The 22,509-nt window shown below is 53.2% G+C and overlaps 1 protein-coding gene across 5 annotated transcripts in view; it reads right to left on the bottom strand.

The window, feature by feature from the left end:
• Col27a1 (collagen type XXVII alpha 1 chain) overlaps positions 1 to 22,509 on the bottom strand; it is a 117,925-nt gene that overhangs the window by 1,852 nt on the left and 93,564 nt on the right. For 3 of the 5 annotated variants that reach the window (XM_060381182.1, XM_021650015.2, XM_060381184.1), the window contains 24 exons: positions 21,386 to 21,493; positions 17,725 to 17,778; positions 17,524 to 17,631; positions 16,571 to 16,624; positions 15,685 to 15,738; positions 13,436 to 13,492; positions 13,260 to 13,313; positions 12,739 to 12,792; positions 12,456 to 12,509; positions 11,812 to 11,865; positions 11,624 to 11,731; positions 11,231 to 11,338; positions 10,437 to 10,544; positions 8,559 to 8,612; positions 8,109 to 8,171; positions 7,641 to 7,694; positions 7,460 to 7,495; positions 7,341 to 7,358; positions 7,081 to 7,116; positions 5,958 to 5,984; positions 4,285 to 4,350; positions 3,411 to 3,582; positions 2,568 to 2,677; positions 1,298 to 1,516 (listed from right to left, as the gene is read on the bottom strand). In XM_060381182.1, coding sequence (XP_060237165.1) covers positions 1,298 to 1,516; positions 2,568 to 2,677; positions 3,411 to 3,582; positions 4,285 to 4,350; positions 5,958 to 5,984; positions 7,081 to 7,116; positions 7,341 to 7,358; positions 7,460 to 7,495; positions 7,641 to 7,694; positions 8,109 to 8,171; positions 8,559 to 8,612; positions 10,437 to 10,544; positions 11,231 to 11,338; positions 11,624 to 11,731; positions 11,812 to 11,865; positions 12,456 to 12,509; positions 12,739 to 12,792; positions 13,260 to 13,313; positions 13,436 to 13,492; positions 15,685 to 15,738; positions 16,571 to 16,624; positions 17,524 to 17,631; positions 17,725 to 17,778; positions 21,386 to 21,493 — 1,830 coding nt within the window. Of the gene's footprint in view, positions 1 to 1,297; positions 1,517 to 2,567; positions 2,678 to 3,410; positions 3,583 to 4,284; positions 4,351 to 5,957; positions 5,985 to 7,080; positions 7,117 to 7,340; positions 7,359 to 7,459; positions 7,496 to 7,640; positions 7,732 to 8,108; positions 8,172 to 8,558; positions 8,613 to 10,436; positions 10,545 to 11,230; positions 11,339 to 11,623; positions 11,732 to 11,811; positions 11,866 to 12,455; positions 12,510 to 12,738; positions 12,793 to 13,259; positions 13,314 to 13,435; positions 13,493 to 15,684; positions 15,739 to 16,570; positions 16,625 to 17,523; positions 17,632 to 17,724; positions 17,779 to 21,385; positions 21,494 to 22,509 lie in introns of those variants that run through there. The other 2 variants (XM_060381183.1, XR_009591018.1) reach the window with 2 other exon arrangements.

Here is a 22,509-nt window from a genome sequence, read left to right as displayed (position 1 = left end):
ATGATTCTTGCCATTTACAAATGTATTTTCCATCATCTTTCTCTTTGTTCAGAAGCAATGACTTGTATGTGGCACATCTGGGTATACATCTGGCTTGGTTGCTTCCAGTTTCTAAAAATTTTTTTATTTTTAATTACGTATACATACAATACATATATACATACGTGGTGTGCCTGAGTGTAGGTTCATGTGTGTGAGTGCAGGTGCCCTTGAAGACCAGAAGATGTTACCGGTGTCCCTGGAGCTGGAGTGGTTGAGAGCTGTCCAGCATGGATGCTGAGAACTGAGCTCTGGTTGTGTGTGAGAGCAGAGCAGCTAGTGTTCTTACCTGCGGGCTCATCTCTTCAACATCTATCTATCCATCCATCCATCCATCCATCCATCCATCCATCCATCCATCTATCTATCTATCTGTCTGTCTGTCTGTCTGTCTATCTTGAGACATGATCCCATATAGCTCAGCCTTGTCTTGAACTCCTGTTGCTCCTGCCTCTACCTCCCCCTCAACTCCCACTTGAGTACTGGGATCACAAGTGTGAACCATCACACCAACCTCAATTTTTAATTTTTTGTCTTTTATCCTTGTTAATTAATACTGCATAAAGTTCTCTGTGTCTTAACTTCGGGGCACATTCGCAGGTAATTCCCCTTCTGCAAGTAGAATACATGCTGGCTTTATATTTGTGCAGCGCTGTTCTCTAGCATCTTTTCCTCGGCAGTCTCCTGGAGGGGCCAGTTTTCCCACATACTTACAGGCTGTGTATTACTAGTTTTACTTTATGAAAGCGGTTTTAGCTTTTATGACTGTCTCCCCCAACTTTAAAGCCTATCTTGTTTAAGACATTTGAAAATGAACAAAATTATTAAAAGAAATAAAGCAGCCTGATTGGTGGTCAAAGAACACACACTCATTTGAAGAAGCCTTTGCAAATAACAAAAGTTTTTATTAGCCTGAAGAACTTCTCAGTCCAGCTTCCCCTTAGAAGGTTCCTAAGAGAGGTCAGCCTAGGGAGTGCTTGCCTAGGGGACGCAAGGCCCTGGGCTCACCCCTAGCAGCACATATGTGCACATATACACGCATGCACACATGCACATGGACGCGGACACACACACACACAGAATGCCTAGAGAGGAAAGCAGGGAAAGTCAGTGTCACTAAATAAACAGTTCTCATGAGGTCACATGATGGTAAAAACTGTATATCATATGGTATAAAATTGTAAGACATACTGGTAAAGCAAAACAAGTTTCTCCCACTGTCGCTACACCAAGGGACAATGTGGGCTCCAGCAATTACCTTGCAGCCATCCACAGGCACATCTGGCCTGAACTGACCCCCAGCTTCGAAGACTTGTCCGTTCCAGGCACGGAAGCGCACGGCTTGCCTAGTGGCGGGGCGCCCCAGGCCGTCCTGCCACACCGTGAGGTTCAGGCAGTGGATTGTGATCTGCTGGGTCCCCTCAGAGCTGAGCAGGTGCAAGAAATTCATCTGGACCCGGCTAACAGCAAACTCCACCTGTGGAGGAGACGCGGGTGGGAAGTGGCCCTCCCGCCCCTCACAGCCCTCAGATTCTCCACTTCTCTGGACGGCTCCAGGGTAAGCCCTTCCCCAGCCAGCTTTTCCTGTATCATCTGCCCACTCCAAAGACACCGGGAAACCGAGTTGTGTGAACTGGTCCTGTAGCCTAGTGGCTGTTCAAGCCCAGATCCCGTTCTCTATCTGGTCCGTAGGATCTGGCTGCATTGTTTGCTCTGCTCCCCCGGGAGGTGGGTGGGCTAAAGGTTCAGCCAGCTCCAGGTTGGCTGAGCTGCATGTGGAGAAAACGCAAGGGGCCTTAACGAACTCAGGGGCGGGGGGGGGGGGCTTAGCGGAAGGTGGTTAGTTCACTGTGGTGTGCCCTTCAAGAGGATGTCGGGATCCAGCCCTTTGCTGCTTTGTTTCTTCCTCCTGTCAGGGAGAAGTAGCTCTCCTCTGCTACCATCCTCACCATAGACCTCAAGGCAAAAGGGCCAACCAATCAGTAGGAGACAAAAGAAACCTTTTTCCCTTCTAGGCGTGTCTCTGCTATTTTGTTACAGCACCACAAAGCTGTCATTGCTTCTGATGGAGGTGCCATCGCCCCTGGGTAGCTGTGCTGCCAATCCAGACTTATATATACCCCTCACCTGCTGCCTGCCTGCTTTACTGTTGAGTTGCCTGGCCCCACCCCACGGGCAGACACGTGTGCAGGCACCTGACAGGAGTTAACAAGCACACGTGCGAGAGTGACATGCATTCCCAATAAATAATCTTGTGACTTTGTGCCAACAATGCATGATCCTGTGAGACTATCTGCTCTGCTTTCAACCTGAAACAGACTATTCCAAGAGACGCTGGGGTCTTCAGCACTGCGCAGCGTGAAAATGCTTGTTCATCACACACGCCCTACGCATCCCCCAGCTTTTAAGTGAGAAAACTAAGTCTTCAGAGGGGATGGTCTCCCACAGCCTTCTAGGAAAATAAGCAGGGCTCAGAGCAGAGACTGCAGGGTGAGCAGAGCCTGGTGGCAATAGGGAGCGGATGGTACCTTGGAGGCCGTGATGGGCTTCAGACATGTCTGCCCACCGTGTGTAAAGTTGCAGGAGACTTCAATGGTGTCAGAGGAGCAGCCAAGGTTGGGGTCCACCCAGTAGGTACCTGCAGCAGAGGAGGATAGAACCCTGGCTATCAGGAAGGAGCCGGGAGGGGCTTCCTCTATAGGACCTGTACCTGTGACTCAACAGGGCTGCGATGGGCTGGGAAGGAAGGATGCCTTCCGGGTAGAGCTGACAAGCGGGAGAGTCCCGCGCCCTGGCAACACTCCCTGTGCGTGTTTGGGATGTTTGGACTCCACAGAGCATACAACCGGGGCCTTGGCCCCCAGGTTCTTCAAGGCTCAGACTTCCTCCCAGGACCTGCTGCCAAGAGCTCAGCAGCAGAGGAAGGGGTGCCCCAATGTCTACTTCTGGCTCTATACACAGCAGGGAGGGATCGGGTGTCACCATGGCATGCTCCAGCTCACACATGAGCGTGCAGGTGAGGCTGGACAGTGAGGATCTCTGCTCAAGCAGGAAGCCCCTGGTTCTCCCGGCCTTGGAAGGTTTTTGTTCTAAGTTTTGGAGTCCCCCCCCGCCCCGGAAGTTCTTATCCTTAGCTTGGAATGGTCCCAGCTCATGGCAATATGGGCTACATATCCTCTCTACAATACTCCCAAAGCCTGAAGCACAGGCCTGGCACACTGGGGCCCAGAGGCTGTTTGCTGGGCCAATGGATAATGCTGTGTGTCTGCTTCTCTGAGGACCCGACACTCCATAGACCCGAGCTCCTCCCGAAATGTGTGCCATCCCAACGCAGGCTGGAAGTCCCTCCTCAGTCTCAGAGACACCCTTACCATCTGCCTTCCTCTGCTCACAGTCCATGAGGTCCCGGCAGACCCGGGCTGGGTTCTCCTTGGTGCCCAAGGGCGTCTTAATGCTCTGGATGAGGTTGCTGAGGTAGTGTAAGGTTTTGAAGATCTCCCCTCCCTGGTCCAGCACCAGCTGGTCTGCATAGCTGTGGCCCTGCTACGGAGAAGCAGGGCCATTGGCCTGTTAAGTCCTGCCCTTGTCCAAGGTCCCAGACTCTAAAATCCTCCCTATCCGGGGACCTCCCAGTTCCTGGCTAGCTTAGACGGGCTACCCCTCCTCATAACAGATAAGGAGAGAGAGGGTCAGGGACATAATGAAGTAGAAACCAGGACTGATTCCTTGCCCCTGGGGTTATGTACCCCAGCAATGTTGGGGTACACTAATTCAGAGGGTTTGAATTAGTGGAGTGAGGTCCCCACCATGAGAAGGAAGCAAATGGCTGATGCCGGCTGGAGTAAAGATCACCCAAGATCTGTCTCAGCCTGTGGCCACAGAGAAGACCACAGGTCGGCTCTTGGTAGCGCCCAGGGTTCGCTTGCTTCTGTGCGATCCCTGGGCGACCCTGGGAACCTGCTGTGGCTATGGACCAGATAAATACTCTTCTCTGGCTCCTGCCAGCCACACACTAGCTGCAGAGGCTTCCAGGAAGTGCAAGGGCACAGGGTCTGCATCTGGCCTGCTTCTGGCAGTGTGGGCTGGGGTGCTACTTTGGACTGAGGTTTCCACCTGAGTCCTAGTGATAACTTGCATCTTAGACTGTGAGGCATCACCAAGGCAAGGGCTTTGACACTCTTGGTGCCAGCCATGGGGGCAGCATCGACCTCTCTCTTTCTCCACAAGCGGAGACCCTGGCAGTACCTCTGCTCTCACTGCTCCGTGAGCTTCCATCCACGTCTGGAAAGCTGCCCCGAGGTCATCTTGTTGCTGCGCAAGAAAAAGACAGGGTATGTACCCTGTCCCCCTTCTAGGGGCACCAGATTCTGAAAGTAAGAGCCAGGGGCCCAGCACCCACTCTCTCATCCCTCCCTCCTATGACAGGGTCTTGACTGAGTTACACATCCTCTTCTGAGCTCCAGCTTCCTTTGCAGAGTCAACATCCCATCCCTCCCATAAGTCCTTCAATAGCTCTCCATGGTCCTCTCGGTATTAAGTTTAAACTCCGCAACCCGGTTAAAAACGCCTTGTGAGTGCTGTGGTCTTCAGTCTTGCCTCCTTCCACACATGCTCTAGCACCAGGCACACGAGGTTCTTCTAAGTCCATAAAAGGCTTGCTCTGCCTCGCTGCAGGACCTTATGCCTCTTCCCATTGCCTCCGGGAAGTCTCTCCTGTCTCCGACACAGCATCCGGTTTTCTCGACTGGGGGTGATAATGTTCCCCAGAGGACGCTGAGCCCCACCACGTGGTGTGTTTTTAATTGCTGTGACTAAGGAAGAGATACTTCTGCATCTCAAAGTTGGAAGCAAGGACTGCTGCTAAGTCAGCTCAGACCAGGAGCCCGGTAAGGTTAGATTGTCAGTGGTGCTCTACACTGTTTCTACGATGGAAGGACTCTGCGGATGCTTCTGCCTCCACAGGTGAGGCTGGTGAGGCCCCTCCTCCACATCCCCACACAACCTGTGGCTCCAGCTGTACTGCTTTTGGGTATGCCTGGCCTCAGCCTTGGCACCCAGATGGATAGGGCACAGATGTAGGCTTGCCAAGAACATGGCAAGGGGTCTGGGGTTGGGACCCAGAACAGGGCTGTTGGGGACTGCCAGCTTTGCATCTTCCCACTGAGAGGCTAGACTTGGTTCCCTGGTCTGGAAGAGTAACTGTCACACATCCCCCTGCCCTGAAGAAAAATATTCTCCCAGAATCACTAAAACCATTTCTGATAAAGTCTGGCATATGATGAACAGTGATCATATTTTAGCATGCGCTCTCCTCTTCCGTATCTTGGGGCTTTACCTGGCTTTTCTTCCCCTGCCTGTCTTTCTGACGAAGAGACAGGGAGATGTCTTTGTGAGTATGAGCAGCACAAAGGGAGGGACAGGGAGAAGCTGAGGTGGAAAGAACGCAGAACCTTTGAGCGTCTTTGAGCCCTAGGGCTTCTTTTCCATCCAGCCTTCCCTATTACCACAGCCCAGGATGCTGTCGGCGTCTGAGTGGGGACTAATTGGTCTCCTGGCTGGGAAGGCTGAACTCTGACGGAGCTGCTGTGCCCACCAGAGAGCAAAAAGGTTCAAGTGCACCTGTAGGCCTGACCCTCTGGACCCTGAGTATGAGGAGAAGAGAGCCTAACATCATCCCACATGTATGGAGGACAGAGACAGACCCTGGACTGACGCTAGAGCACCCCCTGGCTCACAGCTGGGGACAGGGATGAGCCTCTTGCCCAGAGCTTTTCCTGCAGCTCCAGACCCATGACTCCAGTGCAAGACAGGGACATCCTAGAGGTTCAGCTGCTGTGGCCAGAGAAGGCTCGGATGCTTCTCCCCTGCCCACCCCACAGCCTCTTCCCAGGAGATCGAAGACAACATGAACAACTTACAAACTGGGTGGGATGCCAGGGAGGACCCTGAAAAAGAAGGTGGAGGGTCAGTCTTAGACAGGGACTTGTGCTGGAGGCTCAGGTTTCTGGAGACTGGAGGGGCCAGCCAGCAGGAGAAAACCTGCCAGGCCTCAGGCCTGTGGGCATGTTCTGTAGCTATTTCTTCCGAGTCAGAGCACTTCCTCTTGGAAGGAGGAGAGGGCTCTTGGGGCTCAGGAGGAGTCATCAGGCCTCTCCCCAGGATTAGATAATGAGTTGCAAAGACTGAGAAGGGGGAGGACTCTCCTGCCTGCCAAGGGGTGTGCAAGCAGGGAAGGGGGCTCTGGTAATGCAGCTCTCAAGAGCCATTATCCACGACAGGGGCTTCTCGGCAATGCAGCTGCTTTGAGCCACGGATGCTCCTGTAAGTAACGCCAATAAGCACACTGGCACACTAAGCAAGCCCGGGGCGGGAGTGCTTCTTTGCCATCAATGTCCTATCAAAGGTGGACAATGCTGGCTCACATCTCCCCAGGAAAAGAGAACCAACACGTCCTCACTGGGCCTGTTCTATGCTCCCTACAAGTCTGTAGGCCACAGGAAGCATGCGAGGCCCATGAGGCTTTAGGTACGGGCATATTCTGCCATCAAAACCTTGGTCTAGAGCTGGGTATGGTAATATACACCTTTAATCCCCGTACAAGTGGGCAGAGGCAGGTAGATTTCTACGAGTTTGAGGCCAGAACAAAGGAGCTCCAGGACAGCCAGTGCTACACAGAGAAACCTTGTCTCAAAAAACAAAACAAAACAAAACAAAAAATATAAATGAATCAACCAATCAACCTTGGACTAGAGGCTGGAAAGATGGCTCAGAAGTTGAGCACTTGCTCTTGCAGGGGACCTGGATTTGGTTCCCAGCACTCACATGGCAGCTCACGGCCATCTATAACTCCAGTTCCTGGCGATCTAACCCCCTCTTCTGACCTCCAAAGGCACCAGGCATGCATGTAGGCTAAACATTCACATACATAAAAATAAATAAATAAATAAATCTTTAAAAACAAACAAAAACAACCATGGTCTCATTCAAAGGAATGCGACTCCTGCCCTGTGAATCCAAAATGCCCGGCATGCAGCTACCTACCGGAGGGCCTGGCTGCCCCCTTGGACCAGGAGGACCCTGCGGAAGATAGAGGAGACAGTCAGCACTGGACAGTTCCTCACCCAGGCTGTCCTCTGTCCTACCCAGGCCCAGAGATGATGTCCCCATAGAATAGAAGGATACAAAGGGTAGGGATGAGAGAGAGAGAGAGAGAGAGCGCACTCAAGAGTGTCACTGGAAAGAAGAGCCCAAGAGCCCCATCCCTGTCACCAGCCTCAAGTTATCACATCCAACTTACTCACCCTTGGGCCTTGTAGTCCCTGGAGACGGAATTGAGGGGAGAGACAGTTAGAGTGTGTGGTCTGAGCAGAGGTTCACCTCCCATTGCCCCACAGTACTGCCTGCCAGGCTGTCTACTCACCCAGTCCCCTCGGCTGCCTCTGTCACCTTTGGGACCCTGCAACAAACCATAGCAGTGAGTTGGGGCTCAGAAGAAAGTCCTATTTCCCATATAGGGAAACGGAGGCTCAGGCTAGCTCTGAGTCATGAAACGCTTGATCCCAGAATGCAGGAGACCCTTACAGCCTTCCCCTTGCACATACCGGGAGTCCAGAAGGTCCCAGCATTCCGGGGGGCCCAATGATACCTTCCTTTCCCTAAAGGAGAGAGAGGCTATGAGTCCTCGATCTGGGCCTGAGGAATAGAGTGACAGAGGAGGGTGGCAGCTGAGTGTCCCATGGGAATGAGAAAGATACCCCTTCAAGCAGAGCCAGGCCATGCATCTTGTGAGCACCTTCTGTATGCTGGGGTAGGGCCAGGCCACGTGTCTCCTGAGCCTTCCTGCATGCTGGGGCGGGCCACTAGGGTAGGGAAGGGAAGGACTGGGGCAGTGGCAGGGGCTGTGACCCTGCTAGCAGGGACATCGTGAGCAGAGGCGTCAGGCTGGCAACAGCTGCGTGTGGAGAGGTGCTAACAGCAAAGCAGCAGGAAAACGTGTGTGTTCAACCAGCTAATGGACAGCCTCAGACCTGGAGTGACAACCAAGCTGAACAGGAAGGAGGGAGGCTTACCATCAAGCCAGGAGGTCCCCGAGGGCCTTGGATGCCTTTGAAGCCAATGTCTCCCGGGGGACCCTGTGAGAAGCAGAAAAGATTTTGCCTGGGGCAGCCACAGGGGGGTACCTAGCAGTCTCCGTGCCCCTGAGTTCTGGCTGGGCTGTGCCCTCCTAATGTTATCAGAGTCACCCCAGGAAGAATAGTAAAGGCCCCTAATTCTTAGGCAGGCACAAGCCATGTGCCAGCAGGGTGCTGTGTGGTATGACTCGGGCCTTAATGTTTACCACAGTCTTTACCTGTGGCTCTTTCCCCTTTACAGACTGGGAAAGCAAGGCTTGTACCAAGACATATGCCTGAGGCACAGCTCTGGTAGCTGAGCACACTGCAGCTGGCTTCTGGCCCACACTGGGACGACTAAGTGAATCCACAAATGGATGGGTAGACACAGGAAGACAGGGCTCTTACCTTGGGTCCAAAGAGGCCAGCCACTCCTGGGAAGCCCATCTCACCGGAGTCACCCTGTGGGTGAGCAGGACAAGATGGCGTGAGGGGAGCTGGGACAGGGCGTTGGTAGTCATGTACATCGGATGTCAGTTAATCCAGGCATGGAGCGAGGCCACACCCTCTGCCAAAGTAGCCCGCGGAGCCTAGGCCAGAGTCCCAGAGATGCTCTAGACTCAGGCGCACCGTCCCAGGTCCTTATAGACGAGGACAGACAGACCCACAGATCTTCTCCCCACCCAAACAGCTCCATGAAGCAGTCGTCCAGACAGAAACCCTTCACTGATGTATGAACATCATTTCTTACAATAAATATTTACTCACTCCTTGGTTTCTTTGGATATGAACGCCTTCGTTTTGTTCTCGCCTTATTGCACAGGCTGGGTGTACACTACAGTACCGACAGAAGTGGTGGCCTGTTTCTCCTCTTTTGGAGAAAGCACCCGCCACTTGTCACCACACGTATTAACTGTAGGACTTGCGTGGATATCAAGCATCAAGCTGAGAAAGTTGCTTTCCACACTTACTTTGCTAAGGGTTCCCTTTTCCACCCCTGATCAGAAATAAAGTTATAATCCTGTCACATGCTCTCCCTGCACCTACACAGATAATCAAGTGGCTTTTCTATTTCAGTTTGGTGAATCAGTTTAGTATGAGTTATACTGATCTATTTTCAAATGTCACACCACACTTGCCTTGCCAAGGCCAGCTTCACTTGGCCCTGATGCGTTACCCTTTTCATGCAGTCTTCCTCAGATTTTCATAACACTTTATTGAAAATTGCTCTATGAGCTACACTGGCCTGTTGCGGCCTTTTCTTAAATGTCTTTGACTAAGTTTAATGTCTGATAATCATGATTTCCTGGACAGCGTGGGAGACGCTCTTCTGGGGGTTTACGTAGAGTTGGTACTATTGCTCCCTTAGTGTTTAGCAGAATCATCAGGGAGCCATCTGGCACCACAGCTTTCTTTGTGAGAAGCCTTTTTAAACTATAGGCTCACACTCTTTCAGAGACACGAGACAAGGCAGGTGTCCACCTCTTTTCAAGTGAGCTTTGACAGATTTGCCTTTGAAGGGATTTGCTCATTTCATCCAGGTTGTTTAGTTTCCTATAAAGTTATGGTTAGTATTCCTTTGCTCTCCTTTGTCATCTCTGGTATCTTTAGTGACAGACATCATTTCTCATTCTGACAATAGTAATATATGTATTCTATGTTTTTGTCTTGAGAATTCTGGCTAAACATTTATGAATTTTATTGGTCTTCTCAAAAACCCAATTTTCTATTTATGATCTTCATCATTTCCTTTCTACTGCTTCTATTGTTTGTGTTTTTATTAGATTCTTAGGTTGGACATTGATGCCACCATTGATTTATAAACACTCCCAAGTGTAGCCTGGGCACTATTCCACAAATTTTGACACAGTGTGTCCTTATTTTCACTTGATTCAATATGCTAATTTACTTTCTGATTTCTTCTTTGAACCAGGAGTCATTTAGATGTCTGCTATATGGTTTTCAGCACAGGGAGACAGTGTTGAAAGAACACTGTTCCCAGAGCCCACAGGGCCAAGCTCTACCCATCACTTTGAGTCCCATTTTCAATGGGCTGCACAGACCTCTTCCTGTCCGGGGGAAGAGACGGCATCTGGTACCCAGGGCCAGCATGGCTCTGCCTTTGGCGTCAAGGTAGCTTCTAGCGCTGTGTGTCCCCGCTCACGGGAGTGTTTGTGCGTGTGCATGTGTGTGCACATGTCTCTTGAGTATGTCTAAGTGAGTGTGTATGTACTCGTGGCTTTAGGCATGTGGGTGCGTGGTCACGTATGCCCAGGATTCACTCACCGGCTGGCCTTTGGATCCTGGCTCTCCCTGGTCTCCAGGAAGCCCTGTGCCACCTTCTGTCCCTCGCTTTCCAGGGGGACCTAGCTGTCCAAGTAACCCACTTTCACCCTTAAAGAAACACATCAAAACCACCAGTCAAGACACGTGGTTCCAAGGCCAGTGCAGGGCACAGAGCAGTGATTTCATGAGGTCTCGGGACAGGATGGCAGAGGGCAGAAGGAGGCCTGGGAATGGGGTGGGACACGCTCAGAGCCCCAGCAGAAGCCTCCCTCACGACTCTGGCGTCCTCTCTGCTGTCCAGCCGAGTTCTCTCTTCACTCTTCCTCCCCAATAAGACATGTAGGCTCAGTCTCCGAACTTGTTCCCCATCCTCACTTCCTTGGCCTAATGCAGAGGGCCCCAACCTTTCCCCAACTAGATCAAGAACTTAGGGAAGTCAAACGCCATATCTGAGTCCTTCATTTACATATTGCTTTTGGAGTGTGGCCCTATGCTGACACAGAAGCAGCTCAAGGACCCTTTGTAAGGGGGCTAGTGACAAAGCAACCTGTTGTCCCACAAAGATCCACAAGGGGGCACGCGTGGACAATGAAGCTAAAGTGAAAGGTTTCTAAGAGGGTTCAGTAGGGGGCAGTATTTACAGTCACTTAAATAAACTATCCTTTAAACCTGAGTCAACATGGGAGCATGGATCCCCAAGAAACTTCACATGGGCCTTAGGACATAGATGCTCCAGGAAACAGTATCATTACAGCCAGGACGAGGGCAGAAAGGCTAGATTAAGGAGAGCTGACCTTGAATCCCGGAGGCCCCTGTGCTCCAGGCAAGCCAGCCACACCTGGGTTCCCTCTTCTTCCAGCAGGGCCCACAGGGCCTGGGGCCCCGTCAGCTCCTTCATCTCCCTGTATAGGAAACAAGGTGGGGGGTGTGGCTGACTGGAACCCCGGTAAGCTGTAGAGGGAGGAGGAAGGGAGGAGGAGGCCACATACGCTAGAGGTTAGGACAGTATGGTTTGGGTGCTAGCATCAAGGAGAGACGGTGATAAGGATCCCAATGGATGAAAGACCATCCACATACATGGCACCAAAATTTTCAACTGCCTCCTCAGACCCACGGCCTGTGCCCCAAGGTTTGTGTATAGCCCGTGGAAGGCCCTAACACCAGTTGCTACCCAATGACCTGCTCACCTTATATCCTGGACGGCCATCCCTGCCAGGAGTACCATCGGGTCCAGCAATGCCCTCGGGGCCCTGTCTCCCCACCACGCCCCGGGGCCCTGGCAGCCCCTGCAGCCCCTGCAGGTACAAAAGAAGCTTGTCAAACCTTTTCAGGAGGACGTAGAAACTGTGGTGACGGAGGAGCTGTGGCAACTCACCTGGGTCCCCCTCCGGCCTGATGGCCCAGCCTTGCCTGGCTTTCCCTTTGGGCCCTGAAAAAGCAAAAGCAAGAGACTCATCAGCAAGACCTAGGAGCCCTGGAAGGAGGCGCTGGGAGGAGGAGGATGGTTCCTGTGGGTGAGTGTGATCTACACGCCTGGAAGCCAGGGCTGTGGCCAGCCCCAGCATCACCAAGGGCTATCCCTGCTGCTGTGGGCCCTGATTTCCTTCTTTGGCTCCCTTGTTGCCAAGACCTTTCAAGGGCACTGCTTTTTGTGCTCAGAGTTAGAACCCAGGGCCAGCTGGGCCACCTGGTCTTCAGTGTGGATGTCCCTAAGGAGTGCGGGTCCAGGAGGCTCCACAGCAAGGAGGGCTCCTCCATGACAATTCTGTCCCCCTCCTCTTCTCCCTCCCCCTTCATCTCCTCTTGTTCTCTCTTCTTCACTGCAGCCTGGCAGAGGCGTATGAGCTAAGTTTCTGGTTATACTGACTCCTGCTCAGAGGCTGGTCTCTCAGCCCCTGTGATTGGCTGCAGGACTGTGCAGTTGGTACCTCCCATCCCTGCCCCTGCTGACTATGTGACTCTAGGCCAGCCCCAGACCCTCCCGAGGGGCCCAGTCTCCCCACCGAAACCCCGTCTCACCTCTTCACCTTTTGATCCTTTGGGTCCTGGCTGACCCCGGGGGCCCGGATGCCCCTGCAAACCAAGCTGAGATGACTCAAGGCAGCCCCAGGCCTCTCTCTTGGGGAGGTTGGCCAGTCTCTGCCTGGAGAGGGATGGGTGGGGAGGGGCTTGGGGGTGTGGGCTCTCGGGGAGCCTGAGGGTCAGCGCATTAAACACAGAAGATCCCTTCAAGGTTTTAAAGGCTCCGTTCTGCCATTTCTGATGCTCCACCCCACCTATAGCAAGAAGATATAGGACTCACGGGCTGGCCCTGCTGGCCCGGCTCTCCACGTAGGCCTTGAACTCCCTCTTGACCCTGAAAGCCAAGGAGAGACAGGTGAGGGTCCTTTTGAGTGGCCAGGGAACCGATCTTCAAGGCCATGTCACTGATGTACTAAGTCCTAGCTTTCATAGTGGCTAAGTGGTTGGAACAGCCACAGGTCAGCTTGAATGGAAGGAGAAACAGCTGCTTCTGCTGCTCCAAGACAAACAGGGAAACTGAGTCACCCCCCCTCACCTCCAGAAGAAGTGATTACTCAGGATCATGCTGGAAGGAAACCCAGCCAGTCTGTAGGCTGTGTGGACGGTTAATGTCCCCAACCTTATCCTCCTTCAGGTTAACAACATGAAGGAAAGGCCTGGCCTTTTTCATAAAGAGGAGCTCTCTGCCCCGTATGGCCAGTGGAGAAATGAAGGTAGGGGCAGGAGCCTGTGTCCAGTCCAGACTGGCTTCCCCTTTCCCACCATCACTACCCTTCCCAAAGGTAGAGCTCTGATACTTACAGGGTATCCAGGGTCGCCTGGCTCCCCACGGTCTCCTTGATCACCCACAGGACCCTGAATGACAGGGACAATGGATAAACATGAGCCGCACCTTCTGTGGGCTCTCAGCAGCCTAGCCCTGCCCAGCCTATGCCTGGATACATTGAAAGGCCAGGGGGAACAGAGAGGGAACTTACCCGATCTCCGGGTGGCCCGGGGGGGCCCTCAGCCTTGCCATCCTCGCCCTGCTCCCCCTGTGGACACCACAGAACCAGCGTTAGGCAAAGGCCCCTCTGGGAGCTAGTGCACTGCAGACTGGGAGGCACCTTCCTCAGGGATGCAGGCCAGCCTCCGTAGACAGACTAGGGGACCAGCGGCCAAAGCTGCCATTGTAGGTGATAGTGGCAACAGCGCCCGCGTGCTGCATGGATGCTGAGCACAGGCTGAAAGAGGAGCAGAGACTACGGTGTAGACCGCAGGCCAAGGCAGGCCACCCTGGCCCCGCTGAAAGAGGAGCACGCAGGCCAAGGCAGGCCACCCTGGCCCGGTCCGGCTGCAGAATGAGCTCTTGCCAACTCCGCACATGGTTGAAATGCAGCTCACAGGGCAGACCTCAGGGTTCAGACTTCAGGACCAAAACCTGGCATCATCTCTCCTGGGAACCCCTTCTGGACAAAAGACTCTACCCAGGGTACCCTAGGTCCCCTGCTGCTCGCAGAATTGGGAAGGAAGCATGAGGAGCAGAAAGAAAGAAGTGGTCAGAACAGCGATGTAGCCCTGGCCAGTCTGAATATTGGTACCCAACCCAACAGCAGTTAAAGGCCACCCAGCCTGTAGCCTAGAACAAACTGTCCCCAGAGAGGTGGCCGAGAAAGTAGGACCCCCTCCCTTCCTTCCCACACTTCTGATCCAACTGTGCCATGGTGTCAGGGGACCAGAAATCTTCAGTGGCCACCAGGGTTTGCTGGACAGTCTTTTGTTGGGAATTTTTAGGTTCATTTCATTTATCATCTTAGAGATTCTACAGCAACCCAAGGACACTTTCCTCACTCCCACTTTATAGAACAGGAAAAGGAGGCTGAGGAGCCATCTTAGTCAGGGCCCATGAGGAATCAAGGGCCAAGACTAGCGCCTCAGCACGCACCATGCCACCAGCCTGGCTGCAGGGACAGGATTTGAGTGTTAACTGTTAGTGTAGTACCCCTTGTGACCTACTTCTGAGCCTCATCCCCTCCCTCTGGCCACCTGTACAGACAAGGAGACCTATCTACAGGTGCAGGAGGGTCCCACTCTGGGTCTTGTTCTGGCTAGAGGAGTAGGGCCCAGCGTCCCCTCCCAGTGTTTAGTAGTTGACCCCCGTGCACCAAGAGGCTGGGCTTCTCCACTTGTTCTGTACAGCAGTGACAGGATTCTGGGGACATCCTGGGGAAAGAGCAGGGCTTCCACAAATCTCCCTTGCAACTCATTCCTTCACCCAGCATTGGCCAGTCTGTGGTTGGCTGCTCATTACGAGACAGTCATGAGCCACAGAAAAACATTCCCATCAACAATGAGCTGTGCACATGACAACACTCCAGTAGTATTATGTCACCTGGAGATGTCATGGACCTCTACTGTATGCCAACACACTTTATGGGGGTTAGCTCTGACCCTGAGGGGTGGCACTTGGGCCTCTGTCTCCACCTGGTCCCAGGGTCTGCCTTCACCCTCTGCGTCACCCCTGGCAGTCTTGTGGTGGCTATGGAGAGCTGAGGGCCCGAGTGTGCCCCTACAGCCTCTCAGGGACCATGCCAGGGCTGAGACCACTGTACTTGCCAATCTATACTCATCCAGGAAGGAGGAGGGGCCCAAGGAGAGCATGCCAAGCCAGTGTGACTCACCACAGCGGGACTTAGTTAGTGGGAAGCTGAGTCGGCAAAAGGAAGGAGGGCTGGGGAGGCCAGGGACAAGGAGACAGAGGCACAGCCTGCTAGGAAGCCTTCCAGCTATGAGATGGAAAAGAAGAAGGAGGAGGGAGGGCAGGAGAGCCCAGAGTTCTGGCTCCAGATCCATGGCATTGCAGAGATCTGACCCAGGGGCCATTTCTTACACTTTTGGGCCCTCATGTGCTCTTTGCTGTGAACAGTGTTCACAACCAGCCATTTTTTTTTTCTGGCGGTTTCTCTCATCCTCTGAGCCCTAATGGAGGGCATACAGCATACATCCCAGGGCCCTTGTCCTCCTCCTGAGCTTTCTCCTTCCTCAGTGTTTTCCCTCCCTCACACTGGATGAGCTTCCGGTATGTAGTTCCAAAGCTCCCTTTTACAAGCACGAGGGAATAACGGAGACTTGGTTGTGACACAAGTGTTCATTTCTGTCAGGTGAGCCTAAAGCCACAAGTGCTGGCATGCTATGCCCCCTCTCCAAAGCCCCAGAGCTGACCTTGACTCAAAGACACAACACCTACCTTCTCGCCTTTGGGTCCGGGAGGCCCAAGAGGTCCTGTGATGCCCTTGTGTCCCTGCAGGCAAACAAAATGGAGAGAACTGAAGAGGGTTTGAGGACACATGGGTGACAGATGACAAAGGACAGGGACTTAGAGATGGGGACACAGGACAGCATAAGAGGACCCTACCCCTGCCCTCTACCTCTCTGGGCCCCATTTTTCTAGATATGCCTGTTGGTCCTGGATACTTCCAGTTCTGTGCCAACTTGGTAATGGGGCCCTACAGTGGTGCCCTGGGGCAGACTGGGATCAAAAAGCCAGGAAAAGCTACCTTGGCAGAGTTACGGGAAGAGGCCACACTGCAATTACAGATGACTCTGGGCTGGCACTACCTCTCCAGTCCTCCCTCCCATTTCTTTTGTTCTTTCTTTTGTTCTTTCTTTTTTCCTTCTCTCTCTCTCTCTCTCTCTCTCTCTCTCTCTCTCTCTCTCTCTCTCTCTTTTTCCTGCTGCATCTCCTGCAGGCCTTGGGTCTGGCAAAGGCCACCATGGCTGGGCGTGGTCTCCACTCCCAAAAGCATGAAGTTGCCAGGCCTGGTCTGTACAGGGTTCCCTGAGCCCCCATCCCTTTCTAACCACGGCTATCCTTTCTGGGCCTTCGTGTCCTGACTGTGTGTGGAGGATCTGGGAGCATCACGGTCCCCCTTTAGAGGACAAATGAAGCTCAGATGTGTGTGGAGCACCCACCATCTGCAGGGAGGACTCAAAATCACTTCTACCTTACCCCACCCTAATCTATGAGTCCAGGAGTCCCACATCTCCTCCCTCTGGTAGGAAGGGTCAAGCTCAGGATGCAGGGATGGAGTTCCAGAGGGTGGGAAGGAGAGTCCCTTGAATGTGTCACTTACGTTATAACCAGCCAATCCTGGCTCTCCTTGGGCTCCCATCCGCCCTGGAGCACCCTAGAGAGGAGAAAGACCCTTGTTGGTATGCAGGGGCATGGTGGTGACTCATTCTGGTTCCAGCTACGCAGCTAAGCAGCTTGGCACACACATGATGTGCAAGGAGGACAAGGTGGAAGGTGAGAGGACCCCTTCCTAAGTCTTCCTTCTCTCTGCTCCTATGGTTTATGAAGGCTTAGTTGACATTTCTCAGAATCTTTATAGCCACCTGAGCTAACCCGCTGTTAATGCTCAAACTCCTGAGATTTCCCGTTAAATGAGTATTAAGAAAGTGCCTTTCCCTACTCTGCTTCCTCCAACCCACTGCTACCTGTGCTTGCACCACCTGAGTCTGATTCTGGAGATGAAGCACCATCTAATGGCTGCTACTGTGTATCTCCCCAGCAGGTACCCATGGCATCACCTGGGCAGCCAGAAACCACCACGGTCAACGTTGTTGCCCCACACGAAAGGATATTGCTCCATTTTCTCAAAGACAACACAGCCCTCCTCTGCTGTGGACTCTTCGCTCACCTCAGCTATCATGCCTTTGGGCTGACTCAGGACAGTCTAGCAGGGCCCCAGGACTCTCTCCCAGCCAGTCACAGACCTGCAGCACCTCACCCTGTACCCAGGGATCTGCCTGGCTCCTTCCCTGCCCCCCAGCAGGATTTTTATCAACGAGTGTCCACAAAAAGCACATGGACCCCCTGCAGCCTGCTTTTTGCAAGATGTGTTTTGTCTGCCACGACTGTGCGTGTTCAAGGACTGAAGCTTTGGGGAGTGCCCGGAGGGATCTGGGATAGAAGTGAGGGGCTGGGATGGGAAACCTAGGGATTCTGAAACAGTGGGGTCGGCAAGCCACACAGGGAAGCAGCCCCTTCCTATTCTCCTTCCCTTCCCTCAGCCCAGAACCTCACCATTGGTCCTAGGGTGCCCCTGGACCCTTTAGGACCTGGGGTGCCAGGGGGCCCAGGGTCTCCAGGAATGCCCATCTCTCCCAGCTGTCCTTGGTAGCCCTTGGCACCCTGCAGAGAGAGCAAGAGAGAAAGGAGGTGCCTATGGTTGCTGGCCCTGGAGAGGAGTGGGGAGGGCTGTGGCCTCAAAGGCAGGGGACCTACCTTAGCTCCCCTCTGGCCCTTCTCACCCTGCTGTCCAGGCTTTCCTTCACGACCCTGAGGGGACACAGAGGCAAGAGCAGGAGAAATTTCAGGAATGAGAGAAGCAGGCGTCTCCAAGAAGCATGCTTTTGGGAGCTGGATACCGGTAGCATGTCGCTGCTGTGGCATGCTGTCACTCAGTCCCTGTGCTGTGTGGCCTTGAGTACAACCTGGCTTCCTGGCTGGCATCTTGGTCTGTGTCAGGGACACAGAATTGTAGGTGGCCTCACGGAGCTAAAGGATTCAGCTTGGTGACACGGGCACATTCACAACATTGTCAGCCATAGCAGGTGTCTGGAGTATGGAAGTGGCTTCTGCCAGCATAGGGATGCCCTGCTGCCTCCTGTGTTGTCCCAGTTGTGTGAAGCACGGGGACCAGCTATCTGGACTGAGCCACCCTGCTTCCTAGAGGAGGGCTTGGCCCAGGGTCCCCTGGTGCACAGCTGGCCCCGAAGCAGCCACCATGTGGTCTTGCCCACATCCCAATCCCTGCTGTGCACCGCTCGGGAGTCTCCTCACAGCGGGCATCTGGCTGGGACACAGATGTCCTACCCTCCCAGGTGGGCCATTCCCTCTGTAGGCCAAACGTGTGCTCTCAGCTGCGCATTTTCTCGAGTCTAGGCACAGATCAAGCATTCCTAGGCTTAGACCAAGCGTTTCATCTGAGCTGGGGTGTCTGTGAAACACTTAGTGAAAAAGGGGAATAAAAAGGTCCTGTTTGTGATTTTTTAAAATCTTAACTTTTTATTCCATCTTTATTTAATCACATCTTCGGCTCTTTATTGTTTGCGTGCCACAGGGTGCATATGAGGTCAGAGGACAACCAGTGACAGTCAGTCCTCTGCATTCACCATGTGGCTTCCAGGAATTGAACTGCGGCTGTCAGGCTCGGCAGCAAGCCCCTTTACCTGCTGAGCCACCTCACTGGGCCCCATTGATGCTTTCCAAATACTGAAACTATGTTGAAAGACTATTTCAGATCTGTTGGTCTGAAGAAAGTCACCTCCATTCACCACCCCCAACACACACTCAGTTCATGTCTCCCTTTTAATTGCTCACTGGAGGACTTTAGGTTACATGCGTGACTCTCCTATCTCTACCACACAGAACCAGCTGAACAATGCTGCTTTGCTAATAAGAAAACCCTGGCCATCCCTGTGACCTTTTTCTCCACAGCTTCTTAGGGACAGTGTCCTGTCTCAGTGGGAATGTCAGAAAAGCTACAGCGGCAGGGGGATGGAACCAGGCCCCTCCAGCGAACACCCTGGAGGCTGAGGCCCCTGCTGGTCCTATCACAAGATGGCATCACTAGTCAGAATGATGTTAAGTGACTCCTAGTGATTGTGATCTCCCTTGAGGATGAAACATTGTCAGATAGTGTGATCCTAGACACATTACTAGAAAGGCCCTGGTAGCTTATAAACTGCTATTTTCAAGTAGTCAGCTGTCTCCAGGCCACAAAGAAGAGAGCATTCCTCTGGGCGCCACAATGCCAAAGAAGCCCAGACGCAGAGCTGTGTCCAGAGCCTGGTGTACACGTAGGCCATAGACACTCTGCTAACCTTGGCACACGAGAACTGTGAGGGACCACTGAATATGAATCTCACACTGAATATTGCCACAAGACCAACCACAGCCACCACGGGCAGCTTCTATGTATTTCTTTTTCTCTGAACGTTCCTACTTCTGTGCATTTTTGTAAAGGCTTTTCTTACCTAGTGCTTCCCCTCCACACTCTCTGGTGTGCACATGTGTGACCTGAGCAGGTAGGTACACATGACTGTGTGTGTACATGGAGAGGACACTGCTTGTCTTCCTCTATTGCTCATAACATTATTGCCTGGAGACCAGGTGCCTCACTGAATGAGAAAGTTGTGATTTGGCTATGCCATCTGGCCATAAAACTACCAAGATCAAGACCCCATAGCACTGAGCTCACCAGGACATTCACAACCATGCCCAGCTGAGCACATGAGTGCTGAAAATTCAAGCACAAGTCCTCATACTCCGTATACTAGACCAGCCCCTCCAGGCCCCCATTTTCTCTTCCCAGCTAAGAATGCCAAGGTTGAGCAATGGGCACCAGTTCGCCCAGCACACTGGAAGAGGGTTGCTCAAGCTGGGATCCCAGGTTTGACCTTGAACTCAGGTTCCAAAGATATGTCCACTCCCCAAAAGAACCACACACTCACTGAGACAGTGTCCTCCTGACTTTGGAACTCAAAATAATGTTGGCACACATTCTTTCCAAATTCTCAACATAGCAAGACTGAGGCCAGAGAGGGCCGGGGCAACTGCAAAGTCACACAGGGGATTAGTGAGGTGAAGAGCCAGCCAGTTGCGGCCTTCTTGCCCACATCCCCAGGCCTGTGCAAGCAGCAGTAGGCGGATCTGACAGGCACCCGGCCTGCACTCTTGGACTCTTGGGCTGGGCAGTGATCTCATCCCCTTGCTTCTATGGGGCCATTAGCACTTCAGCTCTATTTTTAGGTAACAAATACTTTCCCACGGCCAGTATGTTGCTCGCTAGTCTGGGTCCCTCCCAGACTGGTCACTTCAATGGCTGAAGAGCTGTCAGGAGCAGGCAAGAAGAAACCTGGGCTGCTGAGCCCAGGTAACAGCAAGAATCGGTCACTGTGGGGGCCAGAGGGAAGCACCCAGCTCGGGAGTTGGGCTAGTGCCAAGGCTGGCTCAGACCGAACATCTGCAGGCCTGACCTTCTGGTGGCTTGTTGCAAGGTGGCCAGATCCCAGGAACCTGGCAGGACCCTGAGCTGGCCACAGAGCCCTGCTCCATACACACCCTGGCTCCGTAACAGAGTCAAACTCCACGCCATTGGCCAAATATCAGAATACCTACCTACCATCCATCCTTGCCCTCACAGCCTTCTCAGGCTCTGAATCCCAGTGAGTCAAAGCAAAGGTACAGGATGAACATACTGGGGTTCAAATCCTGGCTCTGCTGTTTCTTCCTGTGTGACCCGGGCCAGCTTCCCTCAAAGGTGCTATCTAATTAAAGAAAATTCTGGAAAGCAGTAAGGATGTTGTCTGAAAACACTGAAACAAAACAGTTTCTCTCCTCTACCAGAGTCCCAGATCCCAGGGAAGATACTCATGGTATCTATGGTCAATATTGAATAAAATTCCACCAGGGTGAGGAGCAGAGCTGTCTTTTCAGTCAGTAGCATATCAGCACTCTGGTGTCACATAAGGAAAACATAAATCTAAATCACACAAGTTCCTGGCTTCCTTGGAGGCTCTGAATGACCCTGAAAGCCCAAGGCCCAGCCCAGGGTCAGGGATGGCCTCCAAGGGTAGGAATTGTCTATGAGGATGGCTGAAGGCACACAGGGGTTCAAGAAGAATGGGAAAGAAGGGAGAGAGGAGTAGAGAGGTGAGCGGATGCAAAGGCCCAGAGGCAGGTCAAGCTTGTCCCCAGAGCCGAGAGAACAGGCTGCTGTGGTGGTGGATGGGACGAGGACAGGGCCACAGAGAACAGAATTTTTCCTGAGGGCACAGGAGGCCACAGGAAGGCCGAGCAGGGCATGGACAAACCAGAGGACTTCTGGAGGCTTGGACAGGTACGTGTGGCCCTCACCCAGAACCACATATTCCACACTCACCCGCACGCCAGTGATGCCCGGGGGCCCAGGGAGCCCATCTTCTCCTTTCATCCCCTCCTGGCCCTTCTCGCCATGCTCACCATCAGGGCCTGGGTCACCCTTGTCCCCCTGGAGCAGGGGACAGGAGCAGCAAAGAGACAACATCAAAAACCGATCATCAAAAGCCCTACACCTCAAGTTGCCTGGAGACCGGCAGCCACTTAGCTGTATTTCATGCCGTTAGTACTCGAGTGAGCCTCACCAGGGCCTTTGGTGGTAGGTATAGACGAGGAAACTGAGGCAGAGCTAAGTCAAACCAGTTGGCCCAAATCCCACCCTTTGAGATACAGCTAGTCTATAGCTGGCACCAAGTCTTGAAAAATGGGGACCCAAGGGGGCTCTTGTGCGCTAGGAATGTGTGGCAAGGACTCCCGGAGACCGAGGACTCTATAAGTCTTTCTTATGTAGGAACCCATTTGCATGAGCTTCAGGGGCCCGAGGCACGGGTGTTTTGGGTTCTCCATAAGCGCTGGTTTTGCAACAAATCATGAGTGTACTCCTTGTGGGTATATTCTAGCTCTGCTTGCCAGCTTCACCATCTTTCCCTCGTGCCCCAGGCAGAACTGAGTTGCCTGGGCTCAGCGGCCGCAAGGCCAGGCAGTGCCCACCGCAAGCCTGTCTCCGAGGGGCTGACAGGCATGGAGCTTGCAGCATGTCTGTGTGGCCTGGCTGTGACTGTGGCGGGTCCTGAGAGGAGGAGGGCATGAAGTCCCATTTTGAGGAAGGGGAGGGCTAGAAGCAGGCTTGGGAAGGTACAAGGCTGCCTTGCGATAGCTTATGAGGGATGCCTCCAACTGCACTCAGGCTCAGAGCAGCTGTGGGAGAGAGGCAGAAGGAATCAGGCATGGCCCAGCCAGGAAGAGAGGCCCGGGATACAGATGTGATGCCTGGAGCTAGATTTCTGGGGACCTGAGACTGGCATGAGAGTTGGAGGTATGTCCCAGCTTGGCCTGGGGGACAGCCACAGATGGCGCATGAGGGAGGATGACTGGAACTGAGGAACAGGCCGGCTTAGAACAGAGCTGGGCACTAGGAAGGCTTGCATAGTCCCTTTCCACCGAGCTTGTCAGGTTCCAAGCACAGCC

Source organism: Meriones unguiculatus, chromosome 3 (assembly GCF_030254825.1).
Source record: "Meriones unguiculatus strain TT.TT164.6M chromosome 3, Bangor_MerUng_6.1, whole genome shotgun sequence".
NCBI lineage: Eukaryota > Metazoa > Chordata > Mammalia > Rodentia > Muridae > Meriones > Meriones unguiculatus.
Note: the sequence above shows the minus strand (reverse complement) of the source record. Positions and strands in the feature narration are given on the sequence as shown.